The 10,765-nt window shown below is 32.1% G+C and overlaps 3 protein-coding genes across 3 annotated transcripts in view; 1 reads left to right on the top strand and 2 right to left on the bottom strand.

Moving 5' to 3' along the window:
- LOC104713912 (putative pectinesterase/pectinesterase inhibitor 26) lies at nucleotides 7,015-7,783 on the bottom strand. Its single transcript, XM_010431145.1, has one exon. The coding sequence runs from the start codon at nucleotides 7,737-7,739 to the stop codon at nucleotides 7,185-7,187; it is 555 nt and encodes a 184-aa protein (XP_010429447.1). The 5' UTR covers nucleotides 7,740-7,783; the 3' UTR covers nucleotides 7,015-7,184.
- On the top strand, nucleotides 8,179-9,549 carry LOC104713901 (60S ribosomal protein L19-3). Its single transcript, XM_010431135.2, has 4 exons — nucleotides 8,179-8,324; nucleotides 8,693-8,815; nucleotides 8,899-9,262; nucleotides 9,356-9,549. The coding sequence occupies exons 1-4, from the start codon at nucleotides 8,213-8,215 to the stop codon at nucleotides 9,381-9,383; spliced, it is 627 nt and encodes a 208-aa protein (XP_010429437.1). The 5' UTR covers nucleotides 8,179-8,212; the 3' UTR covers nucleotides 9,384-9,549.
- LOC104713892 (programmed cell death protein 2-like) overlaps nucleotides 9,745-10,765 on the bottom strand; it is a 5,222-nt gene continuing 4,201 nt past the window's right edge. The window contains exon 4 of the mRNA XM_010431124.2: nucleotides 9,745-9,893. Within this exon, the coding sequence (XP_010429426.1) occupies nucleotides 9,877-9,893 (17 nt within the window). The 3' untranslated portion in view covers nucleotides 9,745-9,876. The remainder of the gene's footprint in view (nucleotides 9,894-10,765) is intronic.

Genomic DNA, 10,765 nt, shown 5'->3' with positions numbered 1-10,765 from the left:
TTACTCTAAGAACCTGAGAGGTAGCACACTATATGCATATGCTCCTAAAACAACCTAGAATGACAAGATTATGCAACAAAACTAACCAAAAACAAGGCTTAAAACCCAACAAAAAACAAGATATCACATATCTAAAATTCCTTCTTTATTTTTTTATTTACAGGTGAGGAGAGACGATATCTTAACTTTGATAGTATTGAAACGTCAGATAAAAGTGCTCATGATAATATGATCTACACTTAGGATTTCCTAAACAATATACAAGTTTCTGGATTGTCAAGCCATGCTTTAACGTTGAAAATAGGAGCACATGTCATGTTGCTAAGGAATATAGACCCTAAGGGAGGTTTGAGTAACGGTACGAGGTTAATTATTACTCAGATGACCAATCATATAATCGAAGCAAGAGTCGTGACAGGAAAAAAGGTTGGTGATAAAGTACTTATCTCTAGGATGTATGTTAGTCCACCTGATGCAAAGTTTCCCTTTCGTATGAGGTGACGAAAGTTTTCTGTTACCGTGGAGTTTGCAATTACTATAAACAAAAGTCAAGGTCAGACGCTAGAACATGTTGGATTGTTTCTACCGAAACCGGTTTTCACACATGGACAGCTTTATGTTGCCTTCTCTCGAGTCACAACCAAAAAATGCTTAAAGGTATTAATTACAGATAAATATGGGAAATGGCAGAATAAAACACTTAATGTTGTTTTCAAAGAGGTATTTGAGACTGTATAATTATGGTTTGTAGTTGGATAATTGTTTTGGATATTTAGACTTGAATTATATTTCTTCTCTTAAATAAAGTAATTTTTAATATCTTTAACACTACCTCTATTTAATAGTCAGATATAGACTTTCACATTGGAAAAAACCATTTTCTAATTTTGACTTATTTTATATTATAAAATAAAAGATAAATACATTGTAGATGGTCTAAGAACATTTTATTAAAAAAATTCACATGATTATATTTTATTTGGTTTCAACAATGTTGTTTATAAACATATAATTGTTAGCTGTGTCATAAAATGTATATATAATTTTACATCATAACTATTAACTACAAACTTTATCTTTAATCTGTAATTATATATATAATAATAAATATTAAAAAATATTTAATAGTCAAACAAAAGGTGAGACACTAAAACGATTAAGAGGCAACGTTTAATCGTGACTGTTTGTATTCTTACAAATCTGGAATCCCCTTTTCGTTTTCGATAACAGAGAAGAAACAGGAAAAACCCTAATTGGAGAAAATCATGAGATTCGATTAGCGCCAAGGTCAAGGTCTAATTGATCTTCTTCCCGAAAGAACTAATTGGCGTATACACGCCAAGGTCTTACATTCTTGGAGTATCAGCGAGTTCTTTACAAAAAGAGTACTGCTTCTTGTGGATGTAGAGGTTAGTATCGTTAATTGAACATCATTCTTACTTAAAGTTCATTTTTTAACAATTCTTATATATACGACTTCCTACACAATTGTTATTAAACTGTGAAGAGTAACACAATCAAAACTACTTTTTTACCAAATACACTCGCTAAACTCCAGAAATATATCGACGATGTTGAATGGTATGATATTAGAAATTTCAAAGTAATCAATCCAACCATGAATGAGAGGAATACTCATCATCCTTATCAAATTAAATTCACGGACGATACCACTATGACGCTGGTCCAACAATTGAGTCCAAAGAATTACTTTTGATTCGAGTATTTGGATGATATATATCATGGAAAAATAAATCATCCCATCTCTTTCGGTAAGTGTTTCGTTAATTAATTTAATATTGATATGGTACAATATGTGAGTATAGTTAATTGTAACTTTGTGTTCGGGAATCTAGAATCTTTATAGGATTTGTTGTAACTTTGCGTATTGGTCCCTCCCTTAGAAAAGTATGAATTAAACTTTTACCAAATATAGATTTGCAACACTTTGGAAAGCTAAATTCTGTCTTTTTCCCAAATTAGTTGTCTGTGAGTGTATAGTAGATGTGGAAGATAAAAGAAGACCTGAGAGTGCCAATAATAGTAATGATGTTCTCACGTTGTTGAATGGCAGGTAAAAGACATTTACTCTACCTTTAGGACAGTTACGTTTTAAAGTTGTCTCTATTAAGATTTTTTATTAATTTGATAAACATGTAGGAATGAAACTGTGAAATGTCGTGTCAAAAACAACTACACTTCTGAATTCATGTCTAAATGGCAATCAAACGGGTGCCATCTCATATACAAATCCAAACCTTTTTTTTGTGTAATGCGGTTTGTGAAACTCGGAGAATATGAAGGTGTGTAACATAAAATAGTTCTGATATAATCATCATAAGGTAACCAATATATTAATTTTAAACTGCAAATGTTTATAAAACCACAGTTCGAAGGACTGGAGAATCACCAGGCTATGTAAGATTTGATTATGTAAAAATAACTTTATACACTTTATATATGATTATGTATGATGTTAAAATAATTTTGTTTCATACACTTTATATATTTACAAGTCTGAGTTTGCTGGACGTTATTACATAAACCATGTGATGGAGCATCAAAGTGAGAGCCCAGGGACTCAGTCATAAAGAATGGACTCAGAAATAAAGATACAGTGGCTTAATTAACTTTTTGTATATGCAAACTTTAGTATAATTTTGAATGTTTATAGTACCAAATACAATGGTCTAAATAGAAGTACATTTATGGGTTGCTTAAAATATTATTTTAATAGTCTAAACGAAATTACATATTATATTATCCCAAATTATTATATCAAGGTAATTAAAATTGACCGTAACAATTGTATTTGGCTCATTTAAAATTTTGTTACGGTCAATTTGGGCTTAAACTTTGAAAATAGCCTTTAAAATTTCAATTAAACTTTAAAAATAGACTTTAAAATTTCAATTTATATTTTGCATATGTAGAGTAATACTATAAACATTTTATTAACTATTCATTTTATTATTTTAAAAAGTGAAAATAATAATATTTAATATGAAACTTTTAAAAATATATATATTTGAACATACGAACTACTATAAAAATTAAAAAAAATTAAACAGGTTTTTAAAATATAATAAAAATTTGATTCAACATTATGAAGAATTAAATTAGTTTTTCTTTTCTATTCAGTTCTTGCCCGCACAAGCGTGCGGGTAACTCTCCTAGTTATTGTATATTTGTTCTCTCCCTTTGTGTTAAAATATTTTTTTAAGTCATACTTAATATATTAGGATTATGAGTTATATTAAATGACCTCCTTAAATAACATGTTTTATAAATATACTTGTAAATCTTAAATTAGAAGAATTAACATTTAAAAACAAAAAAATTTGAATGTTGAAAAGAAATTAATCAATAAAATAAAAGTAGAATGTGTTGCTCTCCCTATCTGACAACTCAGCATTTTAGCTTTTTCTCAGTTTGACATCTCAGTAAAATTGTTAGCCAATAAAAACATTTTAAATAATACAACTCAACATGTCTTAACCTATGATAAGTCTCTTTTTTTCCATGTCACTTTTTCTATTATACTTGATCTTATTTTGTTGGGCTTACTTTTTAAAATAAGTGGGCTTAAAATAATTGGATGAAAGAATTCAATAGAATTTGATTGAATAGATTTGAAGAATTTTTATTGGATAAAATTGGATGAAAGAATTCATACGTAGAATTCAATAGAATTTTTTTTTACTTCGTGATTTTTTTGAAACGTTTGGTTCTATTTAGTAAAGAGTCTTGAAAAAATTGGTTTAGTGATGTAGAAGATTGATATTGGTCACGTTTAACTATAATTGAAGTTGGTTCAGTCTGGGTTAAGATGGATTGGTCACCAAGCTGCTTCAGCATAGTTAATCTGGGTTAAGATGGATCAATCACGTAAGATCAACGAAGTTCCACAATATAATCATAGTTAATTCTATTTTATTATTTGTATGGATCTGATTTCTAAAGATCTCTTTCTCTCGAGTATATATGTATGTGATTCTGTATGTGTATCACGTTATAATCAATCAACACATAAGTTCTCAACCTCTAATCTTTCAAGTGAATAGAATACTTATCCAGAAGGGTTGTTCGAGGTTGGTGATTTTTTGTCTGAGTTTGGAGATTTTTTTAAGGAGGCTGGGGAAGAGGGAAGAACCGGTATAGGTTCTTAATGTTAGGTTTTGATGGGTTTAATTTGAAATCGGGTTGAAATAAGGTTTAGTCCGGTTAATAAGATTAATTAGTTGGTTAAGCAATTATTAAACCAATAGTAAACCACATAAATCCAGATTCAAGGAGTAATAGATGATATTTGAATTTTGAGGGGGAAATGACAATAAAACTATTGATTCGGGTGGAAATAGGTCTAAAACTATTGATTTAGGGAGACACGTAACGAGGTTAAAGTTCTGTGTAGAATTGATACGATGTTATAGTTACGAGGGGGAAATAGGACGTTATTCCCATAATATACGATAGATTTACAAGCATTCTAAAGACTTTCAAATCTTTCTCGTAAATTCTAACAATTATATTTTGCAACCCTTTAATAGAATAAAAGAGAGTTTTTTAATAGAATTGAAAAAATATATATTCCACTAATTTCTCTGTTTCTTTCTCTCACTACGTTAACAAAAAAAAAAGAAGCAAACTGAGCATCAAGAGCACACAACAACCTTAGCAGAAATCGGAGACACTAAAAAAGCAAACATGTTGCCATCTTTCGTTTATGAGAGTAAAGAGATCGAACCAAAGTTATTTTGCTGTCGTTTTAGTTGAATCCATATATCGTCATTGGTGTTTGGTTGACTCCGTCTTATCAAAAGAGAGAAACGGCTAGGAGTCTAGAACACAAAATCTCATTAACTGGAATAGGAGAAGTGAGGTATCATGTAGGGATGTCATTGAGTGAGGCTTTGATCTCGTCAATATAAAAATGAGAGAAAAAGAGACGTCTGGTCTGTGATTTCTTCTATGTAGACTGATTTGGTTGAACTCAAATTATTGCAGTAGATTGGAAAAAAAACATTATAATATTCAGAAATCGTTAATTTTTTTTCATAATTTTTCCGAACTGAATATAATATAATAAAGACATAAATCAAATAGAATCAAATCATCAAGAGAGAATTTAAACCCGTAGATTCGTAAACAGAAGCATTTTTTGATCATAAGGTGGATTCATCAATGGCAAGGGACAATTCTTCTTATTCTGTACCGTGGAGAACAGACCCAGCCGCCGTAATCAGTCATCGGTGATTGTTATTTTTAATTACAAAAACATATAAAATTATGAAAATAAATAAAAATAAAAACAAAATATAAAACAATCCTGCGGCATAGCGCGGGTACTATTCTAGTGAACCATCTAAACTTTCATGAACCAAATGATTTAAATAAAATTGTTAACCTGGTCAAACCCGTCCGCTAAGCCGTCCTGCAACAACTTTAAATATTTTGAGCCGTAAAATGTCTTTGCATCTATTCTGCTTGAAGCCCCGCCCCTAAAAATAAAAGAATCCTTTTTGGCGAATATTGCCACGCGGCTTAATTACGACCACTCCCTCTATTAGTTGTTTTCAAAAGTCTGCAGAAAGTCTTTAAATCCGAGGAGTTCAGTGGTAAAAAAAAATATAATTATCAGTGAAAGTTTTGAAATTGAAAACTAAAAGATATTAATGTTTATGATATTTATGTGTAATTTTTAATAAATTTATGTATGGAAAATTAACGTAATTATATATGAAAATCAATTAACATAATTTTATAAATAAGTTACGAAGCTATGTGAGTGCGATACGTCAGTTTTTTTCTTTGAGAATGCTTCTCTATTAATATATAGGGGATGTAATATATTTCATTTTGTTTACCATTGTTATCAAAATATTTTACAAAAAAAAAGAAATGTGTAAATACATTTTTTTGTAATCTTAACCTAATATAACAACTTATTTGGTATTTTAATATTTATATACATCAATTTGTAATCTAAATTGGTATGACCAATTTATTAAAACATGAGAGATGATTAAATAAAAAAACTATTTGAAATTTTAGAATTTTTAAGAAGTGTAATATATATACATTCACATAAAATGTAAAGATATGAGTACCATCTTGTTCATTTTGAAATTCTTTTTGCTGATTTCTTGATAAATATATTTTTTAAGTGTTTGGGAACAATTCTTAGTATATTATTTGATGAATAACTATATTTTTTTTAATATAATTAGACATTAGATTTTAAAAGATTTTTAAAAGTATACATTAAAAAAATATAGTACACATGATAAAAAATTTAAGAATAACACATTTGTTTTTTTTTGTTTTTTTGGTTAAAAACACAATGACAAATAGCTGTAAATAATAAATTAAATGGAAGGTAAATATCTAAATGTGTCTCGAGCTCTCTGACGGTGACACATCAACTTTTTCAAGAAAATGCTTCTCTGTAAATATAGTGAATTATTTTGTAAACATAGTTATGTGGTTGTCAAATTCAAATCATCATGAAAATTTAGTAATATTATTGGTTATTACTTTATTCACCAATTATTAAATTAATTAAAAATTTTACTTTTTTTAATTTTTCACCGATACTTTTAGAAAACTTTGGAGTTTCTTCAAGACAAAAACGATGAACTCATCATATCGCCGTCATTGATAATTAAGAAAGAAAAAATAAACAAATTTAATAGTACTATGTTAATGGTCAAGGTTTTTGTATTGAAAACAACGTGGAAAATCAAATTCAATATGTTAGTGATCATTAAGGTTTTTGTATTGAAAACAACGTGGAAATTCATTATGTTACCAATTGTATATGTTTAGTTGTCTTTCATATCTTTAATGCTTTGATGAGGTATTAATTCTTATATCCTATTTCAAGTAATTAATGATATCATATTTTCTTTAATTGTATTTTACTAGAAGGAGGGAAAAGAAAATACACAATTTGATTACATTCACTGGTCGCACTACTAGGGGAATGTAACAAGAAAATTCGCATATTTATTGTATGAACTATATATAATATTCCAATATGTTCATCCAAAATTTCCAAAAACAAGTTTTTCAAATATCGTTAAAATTTACACTCAGTACAAATCAGCGAGGCATTTTTTTTTTAAAAAAAAGTAAAACAAGTGAACACATTATAAATATTTCATTCAGCAACAAATTTAGATTTAGGGTGTTAAAATAGTGTTAATGAGAAGAGCGTCCTTGCAAAGCTTCAACAAGTTTGAGTTCCTACGAGCAAGCTCAGCATCACTACCGGCACGATCGTCCAAAGCATTTTCACAAGCCTCACCGTCGCTAATAGCCGTATTGAGCCAAATATCCACGTCGATGAACGAGTTTTGCATCAAAGCTGCGAGAGAATCGTCGAGCTGGGCGACCGCGTCTAAGTAATTCTTAGAACAATCGTCGAGGGTGTCTTCGAGTGCCGGCTCGAGGTTCTTTTGCTTCAGTTTGGCTTTGATGTAGAAAGATGTGTCCGAAGCATTTGAGGACGCGATGCTTAAAGCGATCACGCCTAGTTTTGGTGCTGTTGCGGTTGCTGCCTCAGGACGTGAGGTTAGACTTGCAACGCAAAAAGCTTTGTCTTCGGATTTCTCGCAGAGTTTCTCCACTAGGGCTTTGCCTTTCTCGGTGAATGTTGGTGGTGGAGCTTTACCGGCTATGGCTACCGTGACGTACACGGAGAGGAAAAGGAGAAAGATCCTTCCAACCATTTTCATCTTTTTTTTTGTTTTTTTTCCCTTCTTTCTCAACTTCTCTTCTTCTCGTGGTTCTTAATTATTAAGAAGAATAATCAATATAGAAAATTGTTATTTAAAGAGCGTAGAAAAATTTATTTTTGGGTTCTTTCTATTTTTTTTTAACATCTTTTACATCGGTTGTTCTATTTTAAGTTTTCATCTTCTCTCTCAATCTATATTTAGGCTATTGGTCTTTTTTTTTTTGCCTTGTTTCTTGTTTTGGGTTGGGAGAGTTTTGCGTTACGAGAAAGAAGGTCAACGCCTATTTGTACAAAGTCAATGATGGGCCTACATGGTTGGGTGTTTAATTGAAAACTAGGACCGTTACTGGGCTTACCATAAAGCCCAGTTAGAAAATGATTTTTTTTCGGCTGAAGAGTAACCCTAGAAAATGTCATATATAATGATATCGTCTTCTACGACCAGCTCTTCTCCGCCAAAATCACGCTGAAATGGTTTCGTTGAAGCTTCAGAAGCGGCTCTCAGCATCAGTGCTTAAGTGCGGGAAGAAGAAAGTATGGCTCGATCCGAACGAAGGGAGTGATATCTCCATGGCCAATTCGCGTATGTTGTTCTTCATACTTTCAAATGTTGTTTGATTAGATTTAACTTTCTCACTCTCGTTCTGGTTTTATATCTGCGATTGAAGATTCGTAGAAAAATACAGAAGATTATGGATTTCTGTAGCTTAATTTTGTAGGAGACGTTGAATGATTTGAACTTAAGTCTGATGAATTTGAGCTAGGAAATGGTCTTGCTATTAGATTGCTTTGGATTCACTATGGTTTCTGTTAGTTACTGAATCAACATGCCATATAACACTGTTGGTTCATGATTGTTGTTTTGTTCTTTAGATATGAAATGGTGACGCATCTGTATGCATTTGGCAATTTGGGTTTAATTTCTGATTTTGGATTGTTGTGTTAATTTAGGCCAAAACATCAGGAAGCTTGTGAAGGATGGATTCATCATAAGGAAGCCAACAAAGATCCACTCACGTTCCAGAGCACGTCAGTTGAATGTAGCCAAGAGAAAGGGACGTCACTCTGGTTATGGTATGTAACATTTGATCCACACACACTCTATTGAAAACTCTACACAGATGTTTTATGCGGCTATTGTGTATATATTGTTTAAGGTAAGAGGAAGGGTACCAGGGAGGCAAGGTTGCCAACTAAGGTATTGTGGATGAGGAGGATGAGAGTTCTGAGGCGTCTTCTAAAGAAGTATAGGGATACGAAGAAGATTGACAGACACATGTACCATGACATGTACATGAAAGTTAAGGGAAACGTCTACAAGAACAAGCGTGTCTTGATGGAAAGTATTCACAAATCCAAGGCTGAGAAGGCTAGAGAGAAGACTTTGTCTGACCAGTTTGAGGCTAAGAGGGCTAAGAACAAGGCTAGCCGAGAAAGGAAACATGCTCGACGAGAGGAGCGTCTTGCCAAGGGTCCTGGAGGAGACATATCTGACGTTGCACCACCTGCTCAAACCGCTGAGTAAGTTTTTGATCTTAGTCACTTTTGAACCAGATTTGTAATTTCTTGTGGTCACATTCTAAACTCTTTTCATTGGGTCCGTTTGTTTTGCAGGGTACCAGCAAAAAAGTCTAAGAAGTGAGAAGTTTGCTCAGTTGTGAATTCTCTTTAGCAGTGTGATTTTGAATGGTTTTTGTGTTCCAGCTTTGTGAAAACTCTTTGTTTGTGACAAATATGATAACTTTTGTCAGTAGTTCGTACTGTTTCAGGAGACTTAATTCCATCTTCCAGCCCTTTTTCTCTCTTAATCATCTTAGTAATACCCTTATCCACATGTTCTAGCACATTATCATAGTTGAGCTGGGATCATAGGTGAACTACAAGAGACAGCTTTGTCCATAATCTATATGATCCAATAATGTAGGATTTGTCAAATCACATTATTCAATAAATTGTTTGTGCTTATAGCGAGATATAAGTTAAGTGTAAATCCAAGTTTACTATAGACGAAGCAATTTTAAAATTTTAAAAACCCATGAAAAGTTTACAAATACTAGGTTCGGTTCGATCGGATCCTTTAGGAACAAAACTTTCGAGGCAACAGCAAGCAAGGAACAGAAACAGAGGAGAATATTCTAAGTTGTCTGACTATATAGTTGAACCCAGACGAACTCTTCCTTGTAACTTAAGCTCGAGTCACATGAGTTCGCACACGTGTACACCACAATTGTTGCCCAATCGAGAGATTCCCTATCGTTCTTCCCGCCGAAGAAGAACAGTAGCTGCGGCATTACCTGATAAAACCGCCATTAAAATGATAAGAACAGAGCCAAGCTTCCAATATGCAAGAACAGAGAAATGTATTTGTGTTTTTCTTGGTCAAAAGTTGATTTGATCCAACTAAAAATGTTGGTCAATTCTTAAACCAGTTTATAAGATAAACAAAAGAAGTGACTAAGACAAGGTCAATACAAGTTTCATGAGAGAAGAGTTCGTGAAAAGCGAAAGAATTACCTGAAATTCAAAACAAAGAGAACCACCACAAGATTTGCAATTGGGTATCTCAGATTTAGAGGCTCGTCCGCTTGCCATTGGCCAAAGAGGTTTAGCACCAGAGCTCCGGGAATATCTGGATCAATATGTATTTCACAATTTGATGTTATAAGATAATCAAGAAAAAAATGTATGCAAAAATTCACAACTTTTGTTTGTTTGAATCACACCTTAGAACTTGTTCAGGGGCTTTAGCTACACGTTGCTGGAAATCAACCCAAATCTTTTTATCAGCATCTCCCTGCACAAGCATGAAAATTGAGAATAATTCGAGGCATTTTGAAGTCTGCAAAAATGGCCATGACAAGTGACTTTTACCTCATAATCGTTCATTAGCGATTGCATTTGGTCGTTAACTTCTCTCTTTGAGACCAAAGATTTAGCTATTTCATCATCTCCGGACATCTCTGTATCATACTCACTTTCATCCTCATGGATCACTACAAATTCTTTCCATAGACTCTTACTCGC

This window comes from Camelina sativa, chromosome 2 (genome assembly GCF_000633955.1).
Source record: "Camelina sativa cultivar DH55 chromosome 2, Cs, whole genome shotgun sequence".
Taxonomy (NCBI): Eukaryota; Viridiplantae; Streptophyta; class Magnoliopsida; order Brassicales; family Brassicaceae; genus Camelina; species Camelina sativa.
This window is presented reverse-complemented; position numbering and strand designations above follow the sequence as displayed.

Excerpts from the sequence above, each read along its gene's own strand:
- LOC104713912 (XM_010431145.1), bottom strand. The coding sequence starts at position 7,739 with ATGAAAATGGTTGGAAGGATCTTTCTCCTTTTCCTCTCCGTGTACGTC.
- LOC104713901 (XM_010431135.2), top strand. The coding sequence starts at position 8,213 with ATGGTTTCGTTGAAGCTTCAGAAGCGGCTCTCAGCATCAGTGCTTAAG. Across the intron at positions 8,325-8,692 it reads TATCTCCATGGCCAATTCGC|GCCAAAACATCAGGAAGCTT; the intron begins GTATGTTGTTCT and ends GTGTTAATTTAG. Across the intron at positions 8,816-8,898 it reads GGGACGTCACTCTGGTTATG|GTAAGAGGAAGGGTACCAGG; the intron begins GTATGTAACATT and ends ATATTGTTTAAG.